General features: G+C 39.2%; 1 protein-coding gene across 3 annotated transcripts in view; it reads right to left on the reverse strand.

Annotated features, from left to right (window-relative positions):
• The window catches only part of NFX1 (nuclear transcription factor, X-box binding 1), a 98,185-nt gene that overhangs the window by 12,719 nt on the left and 61,849 nt on the right, over nucleotides 1–23,617 (reverse strand). For all 3 annotated transcript variants that reach the window (XR_008435207.1, XM_053967502.1, XM_053967489.1), the window contains 8 exons: nucleotides 22,085–22,204; nucleotides 21,376–21,455; nucleotides 20,813–21,043; nucleotides 20,457–20,530; nucleotides 17,807–17,908; nucleotides 11,184–11,225; nucleotides 10,715–10,813; nucleotides 6,630–6,696 (listed from right to left, as the gene is read on the reverse strand). Coding sequence is in view for 2 of the 3 variants with exons in the window: in XM_053967502.1 (XP_053823477.1) it covers nucleotides 6,630–6,696; nucleotides 10,715–10,813; nucleotides 11,184–11,225; nucleotides 17,807–17,908; nucleotides 20,457–20,530; nucleotides 20,813–21,043; nucleotides 21,376–21,455; nucleotides 22,085–22,204 (815 nt within the window). In the remaining variant the exon portion in view is untranslated. The remainder of the gene's footprint in view (nucleotides 1–6,629; nucleotides 6,697–10,714; nucleotides 10,814–11,183; nucleotides 11,226–17,806; nucleotides 17,909–20,456; nucleotides 20,531–20,812; nucleotides 21,044–21,375; nucleotides 21,456–22,084; nucleotides 22,205–23,617) is intronic.

The raw sequence follows: 23,617 nt of genomic DNA on the forward strand, positions 1-23,617 counted from the left end.
CAAAAAAGCAAGGTCCTATGAGCCCATGTCCTTAACGGGTTGGATCAATTTGTATCAACAAATGCATATAAGGATGAGTCACTCAGTGCTTCAGTCTGCTTTCACAGATTCAAGACACTGCTTCAGCTTTTGCCTTCATGATCACCAATGAAGTCTTCTAGGTCTCTGGGTCAACAGAAAGGATTCAAGGGGAAAACAAACTACCTGTCGTTGAATAAGTTTGAGTCAGGGACTTCTAGAGAAATCCCAACATCCATAAGTTCCTAGGACTGCAGGCAGTGCATTTAAGGTCACTGAGAGACCAGGATGATATCCCACTTCTCCATCACCTCTGAAAGACTGTAAGAATGGGGTAGGAACCCAATGACTCGAGAAAGATAATTGCTGCAACTGTAACTATATAACTATACAAACAAACAAACAAACAGAAAGAATTCAAGACCTATCGTCTGATCAACTAAAATTCAAATCTGTTTTTAGCTACATGAAGGAGAAAAATCCCTGGGAACAATCAGTGTAGATTTACAAAAGGTCAGACACCAAAATTAATGTAAAAACCACCACATGTAATAGAACAAGTCACCGGGGGTACATTGCAACTCTCCTGAAAATAGAGGGCTAATATCTGTCGCTTAGATTATGAAATTGCTAAATTACAAATAGTAACTGGACCAGAAACTGTGGTCAACCATTTCTGTAAGTCTTCAGGATAATCACATGCTGACAGAATATTATCTTTACTTTGCAATTAACAGTAATAAACCTCCCAGCTCTTACAACACTTCCAGCATAGATACAATAATTTGAAGAACTCTATAGATTCTGCACCTATTTATGATGACTAGTATGCTTGTTTTAAAATAGTGGTGATGGTTCCATGCTCTGAAAAACATCACAATACTTGTCCCTATGAAGACAAAGCTGGATATACATGTCCTCTGTCTTTTCTGCTTACGTACATCAACCATGAAGACTCTGCTATGCTAGATAGAGTACATACTGGTGAGTGTAGGGCAAGAGATATTTATGAGGCAAGCGAAGTCATATATGATAGACAGAGCTGAATCATATTAATGCTAAAACTTTTCAGTATCAAAATCCTTTTTATTACGCATTTATCCAGTTAAGCTGAAGTGGGCATCTCCAAAGGTAAAATGAAAAAGAAATTAAAAAGCAGAAGCAAAATGTATAAGCCTAAGTAACAGTAATCAGTATGAAAGACATAGTACTGAATACAGGCAGAGCTACATTAAATGCTTGATAGATTAGCATACAAAATACTTTTAATAAAAGTAAAGTTCTACATCTAGAAACAAAGAAAACAAGCCACATATTTAGTCAGAGAAACTTAGGAATCATAATAAACAACCAACCAAACACAGACTCAAGCATAAAGAAGATTTGAGAAGAGGATTTGAGATTATGGCAGAAGAAAAACTAAAACCAGTCTCCCTGCATAATGCCACATTACACATATTAATTCAATCTTTAGCTACATAAACCTATGTGTTGCAAGATAAAACATGATTCTAACAAGAGAGAAAATAAAACCTCTGAGTCTTTCACCAAAATAAAAAGTTATGCAAGAAGAACTGAGTACAAGGGCAAGTTAACTTTACAGTGCATATGCCACAATTCTGAAGGAAAAGAGAGTCAGAGCATTGCCTCCATACGTGCTGTCACTTTAGCTTCAAAACAGGCTAGGAGGACACAGGGAGCTACAGGCTGGTCAGCCTCACCTCAACCCCTGAGAAATTTCCTCCGTTTTGAAACATAACTTGATTGCTGGAAGCTTTCTGGGAACTTCTCATACCTTTATGAAACAGCAATTCCCTAGAGCATGATGGGTAGGATGGTACAGAACTGATCCTTGAGATATTCACTTGTCATGTGGCCCTAAATGGTTCATCCTGATCATGATAAAAGCTGGGTACACTGGGTCATTCGCCTCTTAGGCAGGTAGGGAAAAGACTGAGATGTGGTCTGGTTTTGTATTTTCCTTCTCTTCTGCAATGTAGATGCTACTTAACAGACACTATTTGTCTGCTTTGTATGATTGTTATTTAACAAATAGCTGGTTTGCACTGAAAACTAAAGCACTGTAAATGCTCTTGAGTTCTCTGGTACTCTTGTTCTGGCATATGTGATGTCACTAATTGCAAATTCAAGACGTCTGGTTGCCCCTTTTTAATATAATTACATATCTTAGTTTGGTATTAGTATAAGCATGTTTTTGGTATATGCAATTATATCAAGAACGATATATGTGTACACACTTGTGTACATATGTGTGTATGATAAAGGCAACAAATAAAGGAATATGTAAAATAGGATAACCACAGGCAACACAACACTACATAAATTATTCTTAGGTAAAACAATATAGGTAACAAAACACTATTCTATGCATCTACCTTCCAAGTGTCTGAGGTTGGAGGGACCTGAGTATAATTAGCATAATCCACACCCCAATGAATAAGAAATTGAGCATGAATAAAAAAATGAGACGAATGAACTAGGAACTCCTGTTTGGAAAAAATATCCTGTTAATACTCAAGCAGTAAATACACAGGAGACTCAAGCAGTGTCAGGCCACTTGGAATGAACATAAGTTGTAAGAGTAAGCAGAAATGAGACAACGAAGGCCAAGACGCATCTGGAATTACATCTGGCCAATTATGACAAGGACAGAAAGAAGGGCTTCAAACACATAAACAGTAACAAAAGGAAAACTAAGGATAATGTGCACCTATTACCAAACAGAGGGGGGACCCTAGTAAGAGGAAACAGAGAAGATGGAGTTTGTGAATACCTTCTTTACATCAGTCTTCACTGACAAGCCCTGAAAAATCTCTGACTCAGGAGACCAGGGTAAAGGAAGTGTTTCTGTTGGTCAAGGACTGGGGTTAGAGAACACCTAGGCAAATTTGATATCCATAAGTCCATGGGGCCTGACGGAATGCATCCATGACTGCTGAGAGACATCATAGTGGTGGACATCATAGTGAGGCTGCTTACGATCATCTTTGAAAGGTCATGGTAGTCAGGAGAGGTGCACAAAAACTGAAAGAAAGCAAACATCACCCCAGTCTTTCTCAAAGGGCAAGAAGGACTCTGAGGAACTACAGACCAGTCAGTCTGTCATGGTTCGACACTGGCCAAATGCCAGGCACCCATGAAAAGTCACTCACTTCCCCTCCCCTGCTACAGCTCGACAGAGGACAGAAAATTTAATGAAGGGTTCATGAGTTAAGGACTGGAAGAAAACATTCCAAGGGCAAAATAGGCCCAACTTAAGAGACAGAAAGTGAATTTATTACTACCAAAATCAGAGAAGGATAATGAGAAATAAAATAGGTGGTTTTAAGGGCTTTTTTCCCCAACCACTCCCCCCATCCCACCAACAGCCTAGGAAGACAGGGGAATGAGGGTTTTGGTCAATTCATCACCCAAGCTTTTCTTCTACCTAGCTCAGGGAGAGAAGTCATTCCCCTGTGAGACCACTGAGTCCCTTTCCACAGGAGACAGTTCTCCATGAACTTCTCCAGCATGGTTCCAGTCTCACAGGCAGCTGTTCTCACAGAACCGCTGCAATGTAAATTCCTCCCATGGGCAAACAGTCCTTCCAAAACTGAGGTCACTCTTTCATGGGCAAACAGTCCTCCAAGGACAGGCTGCTCCAGTTGGGAAGCAGGGGCCCCTTCTGTCCACCAGCTCTCCCACTGGATCATAGCCTCCTCCAGACATCCACCTGCTATGGTGTGGGCACCTCCCACATGGGTTGCAGATGGATCTCTGCATCCCCCATGGAACTCCAGGGGCTGCAAGGCTGCCTGCTTCATCATGGTCATCACCATGGCCTGTGGATGTGACAGCCTGGTCAGAGAGTGAGAAAATGAGATAAGTTTTCTCACAGCGGACTTGTGAAACTTTTAGAGAGTTGTAGAGAAACTATGATAGTTTGTTATTGTAAACAACCTGCAGGTGGTGTTTTTCTACTCTTTGATTTTCTGCTCTTCTCAAGGTTTGTTTGTGAGAAAAGTGTTTTTGTTAATTAGCCAATCAAGTAGAATGTGTTGAGTCAGTCTATAAAGAGGAGAATTTTTCACATTAAAGCTGCAGTTGTGCAAACCAGCCTTCTTGGAGTCTGTGCCGCTTTCTTACTCAATAGCGGTAACAGCCTGCAGAGGAATCAGAGCTCTGGCCCCTGGAGCACATCCTGCACAGTCCTTCTCCACTGACCTTGGTGTCTTCATGTTGTTTCCCTCACAAGCTTTCACCTCCTCCTCTTCACTAGCTGGAATTAGAACTGTGCCACCACCTTTGTTTTGATTTCTTCTTAAATATGTTATTACAGAGGTAATAAGAAATTACCATCATTTCTAATTGGCCCAACCTTGGCCAGTGGCATATCCATCTTCAGAACCATCAGGGATTGGCTCTGCTGGACATGGTGGAAGTTTCTAGCAGCTTCTCACAGAAGCCACTCTGTGACCCCCACCCCACCACTACCAAAAACCAGGCCATGAAAATCAACACACAGTCTCACATCAATCTCTGGAGAGGTGATAGGAATGGTTCAACCTCAAGGTCATGGTGACAAGAAGGTGACCAGGATTAGTCAGTATGGATTCAGCAAAGGAAAATCATGCTTAACCAATCTGACTGTACAATAAAACAACTATCTATCCCCTGGATAGATAAGGTGTGAGCACTGAATATTGTCTACCTGGACTTCAGGAAGATTTCTGACACTGTGTCCTCTGATATCCTCCTAAGTTAACTCATGAAGTACAACCTGGATGAGTGGACAGTGTGGTGTACTGAAAACTGGCTGAACAGCAGATCTCAGAGGATTGTGATCAATGGCAGAAAGTTGAGTTATAACTAGCAGTGCTCCCCAGTGGTCAGTACTGGCTCTAATATTGTTTTATCTTATTCATCAGTGACTTGAAGGGGCAGATACCTCCTCAGCAAGTCCACTGATGACCCAAAGCTGGGAGGAGTGGCCGACACCCCAGAGCATTGTGCAGCCCTTCAAAAGGATCTCAGCAGGCAGGAGGGATGGGCAGAGAGGAACCTTCTGATATTCTTTAAAGCAAGTACAGAGACCTGCACTTGGGGAAGAAGAACCTCATGCACCAGTACAGCCTGACCTGCTGGAAAGCAGATCTTCAGACAAGGATCTGGAGGTGCTGGTAGGCAACAAGCTGTCATGAGAGAGCATTGTGCCCTTGTGGCACAAGGCCAATGACATGGTACACTAGGAAGAGTGTGACCAGGAGGTCATGAGACCTGATCCTGCTCCTCTGCCCAGCCCTTGTGAGGCCTCACCTGGAATTCTGTGTCCAGTACTAGGCTCCTCAGCACAAGAGAGGAATAGAGCTCCTGGAGCAAGTCCAGCAGAGGGCTACAAAGATGACAGGGGACTGGACCATCTCACAAAGATAGGCTGAGAGAGTAGGGCCTATTGTGCCTCAAGAAGAGATGACAAATAGGATTTAATTTATTATTATTTCTTTTGTCAATAAGTATCTGAAGATAGAGTTCAAGGAGGATGGAGCCAGGCAGCTTAATAGTTGGCTGCTTAACAGTTGGCCACTTAATAGTGCCAACCAACAGGAAAAGAGGCATTAGGGAGAAACTGATGCAGAGGAAGTTCCACATGAACATAAGAAAGAACTTCTCTATTGTGCGGGTGACTGAGGACTGAAACAGATTGCCCAGAGAGATTGTGGAGTCTCTCTCACTGGAGATATTACAGAACTGTCTGAATGCAATCCCATGCAATGTGCTCTAGGATGACCCTGCTTGAGCTTGGAGCTTGGACTGGATGACCCCAGTGGGGCCTCTTTGATAACTAGACACAGACTGACTCATTTTAGTCTTTCATTCTAATGATAAAAACAATGGGCAAGAACATTAGACAGATGGACGAGCACCAAGATTGTTTAAGAAATATCATCCATAATTTTTTTAAGGAATAAAGTTAAGTAACTGTCCTTAGGGCCTAGGGGGTTCAAAATTATGCTTTTTACAGAAGATTAGCTCCTTCTTGAGCTAAGGGCAACTGAGGATAGTATAGTTTACAGGGTCCTTTGAACCACATATACTGGGTCTTTCATGGAGTAGCAGCAAGCTAACCTGACAGACCTGAAGGTGGTATCACTGAAAAACATATGATTGTATCTGTGGTATCAACCTCTCTAAGTATACATGAGTCTCTCAAACACTGTGGCTGAATCTAGGTTTTCTTATAAAAGAAAGAGGAAAACCTCATGCACTGGCAAATACAGGAAGGTATCCAAAAATCTGTGAGCAAGTTCCGCTACAGGGATCAGAAGTACCTAGGCTTTCCTTCTTGAAGTCTGAATGTTTAAACATCATTTTTGACAATATTTTATTAATGGAGATCCAGAAAATGATGATAATCCATTTCTGCATTAAAGCCTAGCACTGCTTGAATCCTTAAGCAAAGTTTGGCACCTGAACTACTAGGTCTCCCAAAAATTTTGTTATTTTTACAATAAACTGTGCACTATATTAGAGCCCAAAGAGATCTAGTGTCAACTTGTAACTATGCATATTAATAATGCTTAGTAATATGAAACTTGTATATGAATACTGACCTTATTCACAGCTTCCACAAGCATTCTCATTTCCTTCTCAATGTCACTGACAAATTTTATATCCTTCCTGCAAGAACAGCATTCTAGGTTAACAAGGCAAGAGAGTGTACAAAGATAAAATATCTTCATATTTTGTAATATTTTTCAACAAGAACAAAATTAAAAAAACAAGAACACAAATGACTCAAGCAGAAGTTTCATTCACATTAAAAGACTGTTAGTGTGTCATCACTATTACAAAAATAATTATTTCCTCTTCATCAACTGGAACCAAGAATAAAATTATATTACATGGTTCTACTGTCTGACAATACAATTCTACATTTTCAAATCAATAATGTAGATTTTGAAGTTGCCATTTTGGTGTTTTTAAATTACTTGTCAATAATTTACTTAATTACAATATATGATGAGACACAAAAATGGGGATAGGGTAAACAAAGTGGAGTTCTTTTCCAAGACAAAGTTCACTGATTTTGGTCTTCAGCTCCCCCAGCATAACAAACTATTAAGAATTCAAGAAGCAGCATAAGGCTTCTTGCAAGCAAATAAAACATTCTTGATGTGAGATGCGTCAAGAATTTGTTTGAAGTATTTTTTGTAACTACCTTCATCACAGTACTTCAAGTCTTTCACTCAAGGGTGAACTTTGTGCTCTGTTCTTAAATAAGCAGGTAAACTAACTTCAAAAATAAGGTTGCTTTTTGTTAGGCCACCATCCCCATGAGGAAAAAAGGCTACATGAAGATTTCCTATCTCAAAGCTGGTTAATAGTAAATAATTCTTCAAAAACCAGACACTGTTCCATACCAACAGAGTACTACTTTGTGAATGATGTCAGACTTTAACCAGTCAAGAAGTGCCTACCAAAGCAAGTACAACTATCTTCGGTAGATGACCTACCAAAGTTCTGGATGCTGAAGTCAATGTATCATCAAAAAACCATAAAAATGGTCTCAAACAAAATGCAAAATGACAACACTGAATAGCTCAGCTACCAACATCACTTGATCAGATACAATGGACTTAGCCCATCACTAGTAAACAAACCTTCAAGGTTTAGCAAGAATACACAAGTACTGCATGTAGCTATGAGAATTCCTTGGTCTTCAGTAGACAGAAGTGTAACACTGGGAGAACTGGAAAAAGGACCTGAACTGGGTAGAGTTAAAAAGAAAGGGACCTCCAGACACCTATGGTGTGAAATACAAAAGTCAGCTCATGTGGTATAAGGCTTTGGAAAAAATATTACAGCAATAATTTAAAGTTAAAAAAACCCCAATCCCCAAAAAAAACCAACCAAACTCAACAACAAAAAACCCAACCAAACCCACTAGGAACACCCAAATTTCAAGGTGAAGTGATCATGGCAGGTAAAACACATGCATCAACAATCCGGTAAGAGGGTCCAAAATATATATAATATTTAAAAGCGTACTAAGAAACCAGTTAACACACTGGAGGATACATTAAAAAAAAAAAAAAGCCTTTTAGGGGCCTATAAAACCAGAGACTTTCATAGTCCATAAAATGGGGTCTTGTATAGCCAGTGACAAAATAAGAAAATTCTGTTCTGTGTAGCTCCAGGTGGCTAGATACTCTAGATGTTCTCTCTTTCTCCAGTAGTTTTAATTCATCAAATAGCAGCCTCAACATCATCAATGTCCAATTGGACATTGATGCTCGTGCTGATCTATCCTCCAACTTCATGTCAACAGATCAACCTGAGCATTTGCTTAGTCTCTGTGTGTATTTCTGGAGCTTCTTAGAAAGGTCAGAGCTGAGGTGTCCAGCCAGTGGATCTGTACCCCCTGATCTGTGCTTAATTGGTAGTCAACTCCATGCTACAAGATGGATTCCCCTTGGCAGCAGAATATCTTCTCATGTAAAGCCATATGGCGGAGACTTCTTTTGACTCCTTATCAGATCCTGACAAATACATCAGCAAGATTAGCATTACCATGCTATTCATGGTGCCCCCTTCTCCTGCAACTGTCCTACAAAGGAGACATAATATCTTGGCATGCTTACACTCGCTTATCTTCTTCCTGTTACCTGGAGATGTACTGCATTTTGGGAGCTTTAGGGTTCTGTAATTAAAGATTACACCTCAAAATCAGGAGTTCTTACAGCTTTCTCAAGTTTTCTTAATTTTTAGGTATTCATTTCTTTCAGCTCTTGACAATGTATCAGCTACACAGATCAATTAATTGCCTCAAGGAGATAATATGGCATTCTAGTAATGACTTTGGCAGCTGCTACCTTCTTAGGCAGTGACTCTTAATGCACAGGGAGGCAGCTGTCATGTTTCTCAATCATTCTAAGATCCTGTATATAACTTATGCTCTGTAGAAAGCCACAAGCCCTGAACTCCTGCATTACTGGAGTGATGCACTCAAGCAAGCATAAACTAATCTGTCAGAAATCATCAGAATACTGAGCCACCAGAAAAATATACTGTAACAGATACAATATCTGGATCCTGCCATCTTGATGGAAAGCCAAATCTTTAACTAGACTACTGAGACAAAAGATCATCGGGAGCAGTCAAGGAAGAAAATTCATAAAGCTATAGGTTCACAAATTGCAGATTGCTGCTCTTGTAAAGAGAGCTATGTTACTATAAGTAGAAACTAATTTATCTTTTAAACTAGATAAATGATATCCAGTAATTCAATGTATAAAGTAATTGACTTGAAGATAAAAAAAAAACTTTTGCTTTAGCTATGACTCAGTAAGAATAGTCTTGGTGTATTAGTTTATTATAAACTACCAGTGTAAAGAGGCTACAAAGGAAACGCAAGTAAAATCACAGAAAGAATGAGGACTGTGAAAGCGCTAAGGCTACTTTTCAAGGTATCTGTTCGACCATCTGCAGTACAGTGCATGATCCTGGTCAGTTCTGTATGTGAAAGATGAATACTTGTACTATGGGTAGTGGCTGGCAGAAAGACGAGACAGAATTGTACTTCAAAAAACCACAGTAGACTACACACACAATGCAAAATTTTCACCTTCTTGTTGTACTGAAAGTGCATGCTGTGTTTTCTGAAGAAGATTAAGCAAAACATATTCTACACACAAGAAAATAGTCCTTATAAAATAGCACTTTTAAATGCAAATACTTATAAAACAGTAGCCCCACAATGAAAACATTCAGCTATTTTGCAGTAGGTTCATTGGTTGGAAGTAAAGAAGACATATCTTACTCTTAAATTCTGGTTGTTTATGTAAAATTTTCACTTATATTGAAGTATCAGCATATCAAATAAAGGATTTTCAAGTAGCAAACATCCTTACAAAACAATGAAATTTATGCAGCATTAGAAAACTGGAGGAAGAAGAAAACACACTAAGCTGTTCTATAAAACTTAGACCTGGTAAAAATTAATGTCATGCCTACAAACACACACAAGAGTAAAAACTCTTAGATGACACATCATCTCAACATCTTTTAAAAAATGTGACTGATCCCTTCTTGTCATTCCAGATTACAAAGTATTTATTGGTGTGATGTTTTTGATATTACCTTGATTTCACACTGCCTCATTTTAGGATGTTTCAGTCTAGCAACCCTCTATGCAGTCACACTGGCACAGGCTTTGCTCTGCATCCAATGTTTTATTAATTCCATTTCTTTATTTTTAATATAAAAGCAGTAAGGAAAAAAAAAATGAGACCTGGTAGAAAGAACAGTAGGCTATGAGAGCATATTTCATTATTTAGTCATCATTTTTGTCTTTGTTTTGAAATGTCTACAAGGAACACTGAGGTAGAAGTTGGTTTTGAGTAAAAGCAGTAGAGATGTGAGAAGTACAGGTACTGATTCATAGTGAGAATGGTGTAAAATGATGTTGCCATTTTAAATCTGGTCCGATTACAGAAAAAAGTAACCGGTCAGGCACTTTTTACTTTTCAGGTTCTCATTTGGGAGGTCTTGAGAAGTGCATATCAACTCCTTTGCCTCAACTGCCATCTAATGCCAAGGCAGCTATTTTTAGAAGAGTAACTAGAACTGTTCTGCATTTCCCATCTTGCTCTCAACGCTGTTGACTTATGACAGCTGCCATCATTAAAACACATACCTTGCATCTTCTTTTAAAAGGTCACTGTACTTTGGTCCAGAAGAACGGATATTAAAAGGATCAGAATTATCATCTATTTCAAGAGCTTCAGCAAGGCGCCTAAATTTGAGGGTAAGAGGAAAAAACCCCAAAATATAACAAAAACATAAGCAAACAAAAAAAAAAACCCCATATAAATCCCCCCAACTATCCCCACATGTCATCAAAGAATTAAGTTACAGGCTACTAATACAAATGAATAGCTTGCAAAATATATGGTCTGTACATTTGAAACTACTCATTTAGAGCTAGAATATTCTAGCAAGATTTCTGATCATTCAATATAGATCTTTATAACAGGAACCATCTCCACATTTATCTGTTCTCTAGGTCATGAAGAAAAAGATTTGTTCTCTACATAGCATTAACTTTCCAAACCTAGACTACTTCTGTCAAAAAAAAAAAAAAAAAAAGCAAGTTAATTTCCCACCTGTTTCTCTGAATAGCCAAGCATTCTTCATCACATTGCAACCTGAATTATGAAAGAAAACTGAAATTAGAATCACTGCTGCTAACTCATACTTTTCAAGCTGTAGCTTGTTGGTGCCATATTATCACAGCCTAAAGAAATAACAACAGTGTGTGAGAATATCTTATCGTACTAGAACAGACAGAGCTAAAAATAAACAAGCAATAATCAAAGATCTTTGAGCACCCAATCTCTTCTCTAGGCCTTGAACAGGAGCAGCAGTTACCAATGTGGTATAAGAATTGAGGAAAAAAGGTTCTGAACTAGATGTTATATTAGTAAATTTTATCACTTGAGCAAAGCATGAAGTTGATAGGAGCATTGAGGGGATGCTCAGCAATAGAAGATGTCACTCCTATGAATCAGAAAAAAATTATCAGTCAGTAAAAAGAGGAAAGTTAAGACATGTCTATGGAGGCTTATGATGAACCATAAACATCAGTATTTCAACTAAACCCCTAATTTGTAGTCTCAGCAGAGTTATGAATTTCAGTTTTCTGTCTCATCTTCAAATGGTATTACATAGTTTTATTTTGAGGGATTAAAATGTTGGAGGAGAATCAGGAGTTCCCCAAAACTTCAGCAGTAGTTGCAAACTTCTTCCCCCAGACTTTGTAAGTTAATTAATATTCTTGACAGTAGTTCCTTACATAAAAAAAAAAAAAAACCAAACCCAAAACTACATGGGAAACTGGTTCAAACTGGTTTATTCAGTGGCATGTATCATCTTTGGAGACAAGTAGTTCCAGGATCCAGAACTTCTGACAGCCTTCTTGAAGGAGACAGAAGAAAACTAACATACTTGCACTCTTAAGATTAACTGTTTAAAGTCATTTACATGAAGAATTATTTTCTCTTCCACTAAAAGAGGAATGTAGCCAATTTAGAGAAGCTACTCTAGGTCTGACCAAATTTGTCAAGAAAAAATCTCAAGCTTTAATAAGAAATCTAAGCTAAAGATGTCTACATGTCCACATGTCTACAGACAGGACAGGAGAGTGAAACAAAGAAAGAAAATCTGTGCAGCTTGTAGAAAATACTCTGTTATAGTAAATTAATAAAGCAGATTTGTACATTACCTTGAAAATACTGGAGTTTGACAATAAACTAAAAATTTCAGACTAAATATTTTATCTACTACCATCTCTTTTTCCCTGCCCCAGTATTTGGTAGACAAAAAGAGAGAAGGGAGAATACTTCCTCTGACAGTCCTTGAGTTCTCATTAGCCTCGCTGGGGCAGGGCGGGGCTTTCCTCTGGAGATCTGCAGGGTGATTAGAAGAGCACTGAGCAGGTGGGTTCCCAGTTCTTGTTAGCCAAGCAGGCGCAGGATGGGACTTTTCTCCTGCGAGCAGTGGGCTGCTTGAAAGAGGGTTCTAAGGAGTGCAGCAAAGAGGAGCAGGCAAACAGGGGTGTGGCATGGCAGTTCACGCAGGCAGGGCAAGCAGGCAGGGTTGCAGGTTTCCTCCTGCAGCAGGGTCTTTAGTTTGTTGTTTGTTATGTTTCTGTTGGTTGGTTGGTTTTGGGTTTTTTTGTTAGTAATGGTTTTTACACAATCAAAAACTGCAGTTTGTACAAGTGTATGTAACCAAACAGAACCCTCTAAAAAGGATGTGTCTGTCCAAACCCCTTCCTGTGTGGAGTGTTTGAGCTTATCAGTGGTACCAGGGGGCATTGCAGAAGAAGTCTGCCTGTGGTGTGTACAGGTGAATGATCTCCTTTTGGTGGTGGCTGAGCTTAGGGAGGAAGTTAAAAGACTATGGAGTATTAGAGAAAGTGAAAGGGTGGTAGAGTTCTGCCGTTCCACCCTTGAGGGAGTCAGAGGACCAGGAGTCAGAGGACTCCCATGATTCCCACTGTCACCTGGTGGATGAAGGGGAGTGGAAATGGGTCCCTAGTCAGGGAGGTAACAGAAATTCCTCTCGACCCCCATCACCTGCCCAGGTGCCACTTCAGAACAGGTATGAGGGTCTGGATCTAGAGGGTCAGCCAGATGACACAGAAAAAAATGATCTGCCCAGCAGGCCTCTCAGTTATGCTTCTTCTATGATCCATTCAGACAGATCACCACCTCTGACATTAAAAAAAAAGGGTAGCTGTAGTGGGTGACTCCCTTCTGAGGGGAATAAATGGTCCCATATGTCAACCAGACCCATCCCACAGGGAGGTATGTTGTCTCCCTGGAGCCAGGTATGGGATATTACTGAGAGACTCCCTGGGCTGATTCAGCTCTCTGATTATTACCTACTTCTATTATTATTATTATTATTATTATTATTATTATTATTATTATTATTATTATTATTATTATTATTACCCAGGTTGGCAGTGATGAGATTGAAAAGAGGAGTGTCAGGAAAATTAAAAGGGACTTTAGGGCACTGGGTCAAGTGGTTAATAGGGCAGGAGAACAGGTAGTGTTCTGCTCAGTCCCTTTGGTGGCAGTGAAAAACAGTGAAAGGAACAATGAGCCCACATTGTCAACAAGTGGCTCAAGGGTTGGTGTCATCAGCAGAATTTTGGATTCTTTGATCATGGGTGCAAACTTTTGTGGCACCTGGCCTGCTGGAACTGGATGGGCTCCATCTCTCTGTTAAGGGCAGAAGGATTTTAGCTCATGAACTGACAGACCTCATTGAGAGGGCTTTAAACTAGGTTTGAAGGGGGAAGGGGATGTAGCTGGGCTCTCTGGAAGCAGGCCCAAGGCTGGTACGCCTGAGTTAGGGGTAAAATCAGTAGCCCAGCTGATGTGCATGTATACTATTGCACACAGCATGGGTAACAAACGAGAAGAGCTGGAAGCCATGGTGCAGCAGAAAAGCTACGATGTAGTCACCATCACAGAAACTTGGTGGGACAACTCACATAGCTGGAGTGCTGCACTGGATAGCTACAAGCTCTTTAGAAGAGACAGGAAAGGGAGAAGAGGTGAAGGTGTGGCCCTTTGTATTAGGGAGGCTTTTGATTCCATGGGTATTGAAACTAATGACAATGAAGTTGAATGCCTATGGGTAAGAATTAAGGGGAAGGCCAACAAGGCTGATATCCTACTGGGAGTCTGTTATCATCTACCCAACATGGAAGAACAGGTGGAGAACTTATTCTATAAGCAGCTGGAGAATGTTTCAGGATTACCAGCCCTTGTTCTTGTATGTGACTTCAACCTACCATACATCTGCTGGGAACTTAATACAGCAGAAAAGAGGCAGTCCAGGAAGTTTTTAGAGTGCATGGAGGACAACTTTTTGTCACAGCTGGTGAGTAAGCCCACCAGGGGAGGGACTATATTAGACCTGTTGTTTGCAAACAGAGCTGGGCTGGTGGAAGATGTGGTGGTTGAAGGCCATTTGGGGAACAGTGATCATGAAATTACAGAGTTCTTGATATTTGGTGAAATCAGGAGGATTTCAATAAGACTTTTACACTGGACTTCCAGAGGGCAGACTTTGGCCTATTTAGGACACTCATTCAGAGAATACCTTGGGAAGCAACCCTTAAAAACAAAGAAGTTTAGAAAAGGTGGGCATGCATCAAAACAGATCTTGAGGGCAGAAGAATAGACTGTTCCTGGGTGCCAAAAGATGAGTTGATGAGGCAAATGTTCAGCCTGGATGGACAACGAGGTTTTGAAAGGACTTAGGAATAAAAAGAGGATGTATCATCTTCGGAATGAAGGTCAGGTCTCTCAGGAAGGATTTAAGGGGGTTGCTAGGGCATGTAGGAAAAAAACTGGGGAGGCCAAAGCTCAGTTCAAACTTAATTTGGCAACTTTTGTAAAGGATAATAAAAAATGTTTTTACAATATACTAATGGCAAAATGAAGGGTAAGACCAACCTTTGTTCTCTATTGGATGAGGGAGGGAACTTAGTAACTGCAGATGAGGAGAAGATGGAAGTATTTAACGCCTTCTTTACCTCAGTCTTTAGTGGGATGGTTTGTCCTCAGGACAACACTGTCCTTCTGGGTTGGTAGATGGTATCAGGGAGCAGAATAGCCCCCCTGTTATCCAGGGGGAGGCAGTCAGAGAACTGCTGAGATGCCTCGATGTTCATAAATCTATGGGACCAAATGGGCTCCATCCCAGGGTGATGAGGGAGCTGGCAGATGAGCTTGCAAAGCCGCTCTCCATCATTTACCATCAGTCCTGGCCCACTGGTGAGGTTCCAGATGACTGGAAGTAGGCCAGTGTGATGCCCATTCATAAAAAGGGTGGGAAGGATGATCCTGGTAATTATAGGCCAGTTAGCCTGACATCAGTACCCAGTAAGGTGATGCAGCAGTTTATATTGAGTGTCATCACACAGTACTTACAGGACAGCCAGGGTATCTATCAGACCTACTCAGCATGGGTTTAGGAGGGGTAGGTCGTGTTTGATTAACCTGGTTTCTTTTTATGACTAGGTAATCTATTTGATGGATGCGGGAAAGGCTGTGGATGTTGGCTATTTGGACTTCAACAAGGCCTTTGATACTGTCTCCCACAGCATACTGCTGGAGAAGCTGGCAGCCCACGGCTTGGACAGGAGCATTCTTGCTGGGTTAAGAACTGGCTGGATGGCCAGGCTCAGAGAACAGTGGTGAATGGTACTACATCCAGCTGGCAGTCAGTTACCAGTGGTGTCCCTCAGGGGTCTGTGCTGGGGCCAGTTCTGTTCAATATTTTTACTGACAACATGGATGAGGGTATTGAGTCTTCCATTGGTAACTTTGCAGATGACACTAAGCTGGGAGCGTGTGTTGATCTGCTGGAAGGTAGGAGGGCTCTGCAGAGAGATTTGGAATGGTTGGATGGATGGGCAGAGTCCAATAAGATGACCTTTATTAAGTCCAGGTGTGGAGTCCTGCATTTTGGCCACAATAACCCCCTGCAACGTTATAGGCTGGGGACGGTGTGGCTGGACAGTGCCCAGACAGAAAGGGACTTGGGGGTACTGGTTGACAGCTGGCTGAACACGAGCCAGCAGTGTGCCCTGGTGGCCAAGAAGGCCAGTGGCATCCTGGCCTGTATCAGGAATAGTGTGGCCAGCATGAGCAGGGAGGTCATTCTCCCCCTGTACTCAGCACTGGAAAGACCACACCTTGAGTGTTGTGTCCAGTTCTGGGCCCCTCAGTTTAGGAAGGACGTTGAGACGCTTGAGCGCGTCCAGAGGAAGGCAATGAGGCTGGTGAGGGGCTTGGAACACAAGCCCTATGATGAACAACTGAGGGAGCTGGGGTTGTTTAGCCTGGAGAAAAGGACACTCAGAGGTAACTTTATCACTCTCTAAAACCTCATGAAAGGTGGTTGTAATCAGATGGGGGTTGGTCTCTTTCTCCAGGCAGCAACTGACAGAATGACAGGACATAGTCTTAAGCTGCGCCAACAGAAATATAAGTTGGATATTAGGAAAAAGTTTCTTATGGAAAGAGTGATAAAGTACTAGAATGGTCTGCCCGCAGAGGTGGTGGAGTCACCATCCCTGGATGTGTTTAATGTGGCACTCGGTGCCATGATTTATTTGAGGTGTTAAGGCGTGGGTTGGACTTGATCATCTTGAAGGTCTCTTCCAACCTTGTGATTCTGTGATTCTGCGAATAAAGGCTACCTACCACAGTATAGGTATGATATTAGGAAAGATTTGTACAATGAAAAGCTATCTCTGGTAATTTCAACTGTTCAAGGAAAGGGCAGTGTGTGTCCACACAGAAAGAAATGTGTTACTGACTACAACACAATAGCAAAAGTTCTTTAGTATGCTGGCACTAGCTTTTGGTACAAGATATCATGAAGCAACTATATGGGAAATGTCATTATTTTGAACTTACGCAATGTAAAGGAACATTAGATTTTAACACACATAATAGACTGACTCTGAAATAAACAAATGCAATATAAAAAAAGAAGACATGGTAATAGAAATAAACTAAAACCAAAGATTAGGGACTTCAAAGGCAAAGACTTCAGTAAGTCAAGTTTCTGACAGAAGGATGCTGGAGAAAGTTGACAACTACATAGAGAAATTATACTAAAAGTAAAGGGACAAGCTATTTCAATCCTGAGGAACATCAGGAAAACTTATGTCACAAAATTAAAATCAGGTTTGTGGTGCCAGCCAGGATGACAACACCAAAGCACCAATCAAACTGAAATACAAACATGAAAAATTCTAAAACAGGTAATACAAAAATATTATAAATAGTAAGATGATGCCTAGGAGAAAATATGGCCTATCAGTAATCCAGAAAGGAACACTGGATTGCTGAAACAGAAGATAAAGTCTATTGCCATGTCTAGAAATCTGAAAAAAATCCAGAGGAACTCCAATGAGTTGGCAGAGTAGAAAAAAAACTCTGAAACCACAGTTGTATTGTTCCACACTTAATTATAACAACCAACCATACAATGACAGAGAACCCATTCTACATGAAAGAAAAAACATGAACCACCACAGAACTGCAAAATACTCTTTAAGCATATTGCTAAAGTAGAGTCAGGCTGGAATTACAGCTGACATTTTTATCACCATATTAATATATTTTGCATGTCACCTATGCTTCAGGTACACACACAGGCTTCAATTATGTTACTACATGTATCTCCTTACCTGGCATGCTTCATTTCTTTTTTTGTGATAAGCCTACTGATTTCCACTGAATCCCCAAGCTGTAGATCTGTTAGCTTAGCTGCTATAGATATAGCAGCTATTCTGAAAAAGAGAGTGGTAGATTTCATTTAAGGCAACACATAAGCTTCTGAAAAGGTATATAAGGGTGCAGATTTAACCTCTAGGTGGAAGTAGTAAGACAGACTGATCATTTTCTCATTAGATTACAAAATGGAATTCTAGTTCTACATCACCAAGTTTTAGGAGTCTAATCTAGTTACATAAATCAATAGTCTACTCTCATCTCCCTTAACTAGGAGTAACACTAACAAATTAACATGCTTCTCATGCAAGTTGAAATTATGCAAGGCAAATCCTCTTTCTGCTCACTTGCTAGTTATACAAAATACAGCTTTAACTATCATTTTATCTGATTGTTCCTTAACTGTATGCAACTAAAATCTGCCAAGTGAATTTATAAAGTACTTAGAAATTTGCTTGGAAAATATGGTTAACACAATCCACAAGGAAAGGACAAAATGCCTACCAAGATCATTACTATTTTCTTTATAAAGATTCTTCCTAATTCCCTTCAATGATAAGTCTTCCTAGTCTCCTTTGCTTGCTAAAATTTGTATAACTAACATATACAGGAATTTTTAATGGAACTATCCCACTTAATTTTCAAACAAACTCCTAAAAATGAAACATTGTATCCTCTTGAACTAGCTTTTCTGTTACATGAAAATAAAAGGATATGTTTGTCTCTGTATATTTCTCTTTATGTCTTTCATCGCATTCAAAGAACCAACCATCTATGAGGAAGGAGGCTAATCATACTACATAAAACGAAAAAAAATCACTTAGAGGCACTTCATATTAATCAGTTGATGCCAAAGTCTAGATAATGGGACATTAGATGATATGACATCATAATTTGCGCCATATGTACAGTTATAGCAGGACAGGTATTTCCTGTTCCCTTGGACATTGTTTCACCAACATTCACTGACAAAGCCCAAAGCTGTTTCATCATTTCTCTAAAATTTTTGAGAAAACTTGGATACTCCCCTAATTTGCTGACCTTTATTTTGCTGCAGGTTTTTGTTATCATTGTTTTGGTTTGGTGATAGGTAGGAAAAATGGCAAACTTATCTACACAAAATTAGAATAATCTTTCAGGAACCTGAACTGTTGGAATTATCAAACTCAGCTGGCACATTACTATCACAAGTCAAGGGTAATTTGTAAGCACATATGAACATATTTTAACTGATACAAACACCTGGTTTAAACAGAAGAGTTTCCCTTCCTCTATATTTGGGCTCTGATCAGAGAAATAAATACATGTGTATTCACCGTACACATGCAAGAACTCTCACTGGCTTCAAAGAACCATTTTCCTTGCATGAATATTTAGACAGTGCCTGAGCTGTAAAACAGCAGAGAAATAACAGCCTTCAAAAATCTGGACTTGTACGTTATCTTCTGAACTTATCATTAATGACAAGCATTTGTCAATTTAAACTGGTATTTCAACATTAAGCCAGTCTTCTGATTTGTATTCATAGTGATGAAAATAACAGAAATACCAAACTTCTGTATATGTATCTTGCATTCAACTTAGTATTGACTACAACTGTTCTTGATTGTTTCTGATTAGCACATTTTTCCCCTTGTTTTCATTAGGTAATATTAAGTACCCAAGCTGAACTATTTTCTGTCAGAACTTGAATATGGACAGTGTTCAGCAGAAACCGAGCAGCATACCCTAAGCTGGTCTAGGATAAAAAAAAAGGCCCTCAGATATCAGTTCCAAATAAAACCATCATTAAAAAACTTTCTTTGAAAGATGGGAAGAATCTCAGACTTTGATTGCCTAACAAATAGGATACAGAGCAGAACTCTGATCACAAACCAACTCTTTAGACTAATTTTTTTACTCCCTTTCAATCACAGCCTCAGAGTAAGATTTTTTAAATTATTATTATTATTACTGCTTTGCTATATTCATTTCAACAGTTCCAAAGCCCCACTTTTCTTCTTTTCCTTGTCCATTCCTTGCCCTCTCTCCTATGAGAGAGAAAATTAAGTTTAGACATAGGATCTGGAGGTTGTTGCAATAAATACAGTTGGGTAGGGCTCAGATTGCATATTAAAACCCAAGATTTAGATGCCAAAGCTTTCCTGCCTAAATTTAGCTATTTCAGAATTACTTTAAATCACTCTTCAGCATACATCATCTGTACTGACTAGGTTTCATCATACATGATTGGAAACTTGGACAGCAAGTTTGACACACATTGACTGCAATCACCTACATTCAGGAGCCTGAATCTGTACTTGGCAAATTTGTCTGTACCTAATTGCTTTGTGTGGGTAGAATAGAGTTCCACATATGGAATAGTCAAGCTTTGACATACCACCAGAGTTAGATTAACAGCAGTAAAAAAAAGAAATTAGTTCTAATACAGTATAGCTGGTACAAAAGCTCAGGGAAATACCAAAACCCCCCGCAAAACTATCACGTCAAAGTACAAAAAAAGTCTCAAAGCTTGTGAACTAAATATATTTAGTCAAGTCTGTAATTTAATCAAACTGTGGAGCAGTAGGTCCAATAAGGAATTGAAAGAATTATTATCGTACCTACCTTTGATATGTATTAGATGCTTCTGAGCATATCATACTCTCCTTTCTTCTTCCACATTCACACTGAAGATCAACCTGCCATATCACATAAGTGAGCAGCCTTTTAACGTTTTGCCTTTTTACGGGCATGGAGGGGTGTGAAGGATATAAACTTACTCATTTTAGAAGGCCCATTTTAGTCGAATAATAGCTAACTAAAAGTGATTAATTGTTTTGTTTTTAAAAAATCAGTCTTTTAAGTTTACAGAAAAAATGCTATGCTATCAATATACAAACATGTCACAACTGTTACTGGCTGATAATTAAACCATATAATTCACCTGTGACTTTGCAGTGAAATTTCTTTAGGTATCTAACCTTTGCACAGCAGGATGTTGTTGGGCAGTGCGAAGAAGGATGACATGGAGCCATACACGGATGATTACAATATAGCCTTGGAATAATACATGGCTGTTTACACTCTTCATCTATAAGACATTCTCCTTTATGACAGATTCTTTTACATTTGTGCATTCCACATTTTAACATTTGATTGCAGCGAAGTCCACAAGAAATGTCAGTGAGATGACAAGGAATATTACTTCGCAGCTGAAAGAGGAAAGGAAGAAGACGACACTAACAGTAAAAATTATCAACGGAAATCTCAAAGTGCTTTTACTGTTCACACCTTCATTGGCAATGTCCACATAAGAATCTTAATACTAAAAGATCCTAGGTCAAAGAATGAGTTTTGTTTTATACTATAGTCCAATACAGCAGTTGGTTTGCATGCACATGGAATAAAAGATATATTTCTCCAATTTAATCACATTAAACTCCAACTCTAGTAACATATTCCATTTCAAAGACAGCACAAAAATCTAAGCCTACAGTCCTAAAAAAATGTTTAGTATTCAAAAACATTAATTGTCCAGACTTACTTCATGCTTGCCCATACACCATTTCTGAGTGAGATAGGTACAGGGGGGACATTTCTCCTCACTATGACATGAATGGTACACTGCAGTCACAGAAATATAAAAGTCATAACAGTTTTATTAGCATACTTCAGTTGAATGCATTAAAGGATACAGTAAAGACTATTAAGCATGAGAGTGCAAAACTACACAATTTATGGGAAGGATTATGCATCATAAAAGAATAATGTATTCTTTAAAAATTGTGATGCCAAGTGTTTATGTGAATATTCTCTATACACTTCAAATAGCAGGTCATTTTCTAACATGTGAGTAGAGTTACACTCTCAGGCAAAATTTGTCAGAAACTGTTTGACCCATGCTATTTATTTTGTGATCAGCCAATGAATTTCCAAGGAACATAGAGACTAACTGTTCCCTAGATTGTCCTACTGTTTCAATAGAGCACTTGATCTTTGGAATACAGCATTTAATGTGTTGTGACTAATAAGAAAAAACACCAGTGTTTTAACCAGTGAGAAGTACCATTAGTAGTATTCATTGCAAGTCTTTAGCTGGTAGGCTTGGATATATATTTTCAAATAGACCTATGTACACTTTTCTACATTTTAATTAAAAGAACCCCAGATTTAAAAAAACAAACAAACACAAAAAGAAAAACCAATAACAAAACCCCAAAAAAACCCAATCAAAGCTGAATGGCTTGACTTACCTGGATGATCACAGTCATGTGGCCTGGTGCATGTTTTTTTACACTCTGGTGGCTGAGTGCCACAGGGAACAGGGGGGTAAATCACAGATTCACCACAATAACAAGTTAACTCATCAAAACCTGAAAAAAGTCAAATATATCCTAATGACTACATCTATTTGCATGTTTCCTCTATGAGAAATCTTTACGTAACATGAAGATGTTTTATTCCAGCTTCGTTCTTTTAATATTAAGCACTAATATTTGAAATTAGTGAATTTATTAGCTTTTGTGGCTCCTGCAAGAAAGCCAGACTATGATGACTTAGGAATTATGCTTTGCTTTTAGAGCAGTTCTTTCACATCAATTTTTTGAACCAGAGTGAGCAAAATGCTCACGTCAAGTTGAAAGTTTTGCTGCTCTACCTTTGATTTAAAAAGGGGAGGTATCTCTTGAATTCTTTTCCAGAAGGCCCATCATCGAAATTTTGTGTTCCAAACTTCCTGACATCACTTTTTCAGACCAATGTTTAGATTTTGTCATTTTGCCAAGCCCTGCAAATAGTACTATAAAGATTCCAAAGAAAATTACCAAAAGACAACAAGTCTTCTTTATGGTATTTATTATTACATGGATCCTCATAAGCATCTTATGAACATGCCCAAATACTTCAAACCCAGCTTTGTTTTGGAAGCTCTCTGTCTCAGGCAGTACCCATTTTATTTTGAGTGCATTTTTTTATCTTCTGTGTTCGGGAAACAAGTTCTAAAGTCCTGTAAGATCCAAATCTCAAATAGAAGTACTTATATACACCACCCCAATGAAAACACTGCACAAAAATAAATACAATTCACTGCTTTTTTCAGACTATATAAAAACTGGCAAACTGACTGGAATGCAAACTACAGTTCAAACAGATAAATGCTTAGAAAAACAGAACACTAAGAAAACATTTGACATCATACAGAAGTAGATCTGAGAACAAAAAGAGAATATGATTGGTCTATAAGCAAATAAAGAGGTAGTGGAAAACAACAGAAAATGGCAGAGGACATTAAGAGAATAAAGGAGCAACACAAATACAAACCAACAATTCTAACTTGGCGAGGAATGTGTTAAGGGAGTTTTGGAATTCAGCAAGTTCTCTAACTCTAACTCTGGAATCACACGAGTCTTCCTTCCTAGTCTAGCAAAGCAAAACCTGTTGAACTCTAAACAACCAAGTGTTCATACTGTCCCACTTCCCTAGATACTGATGGCTGCTAGATCAATATGCAGGTCCAGCCTAGGGCAGGACTGAACACACATTCCAGAGAGACAAGACACACAATACATACATGGCAATAACATGATCAGATACACAGACTAACACAAAGCCAACCAAATTACAAGATTCAAGTAAAGAGGAATACCAATAGCTAAGTCTTCTTCCTTCTCTTCAGCTCATCAGGACTGAAGCTTATTAGAGAAGACACACACACACACACACAAAATTCACTCCAACACTCCAAATTCACATGCACACCACATTCATGAATCTGAAATACTAGCACA

The sequence above is a fragment of the Vidua chalybeata genome, chromosome 1 (assembly GCF_026979565.1).
Source record: "Vidua chalybeata isolate OUT-0048 chromosome 1, bVidCha1 merged haplotype, whole genome shotgun sequence".
NCBI classification, from domain to species: Eukaryota; Metazoa; Chordata; class Aves; order Passeriformes; family Viduidae; genus Vidua; species Vidua chalybeata.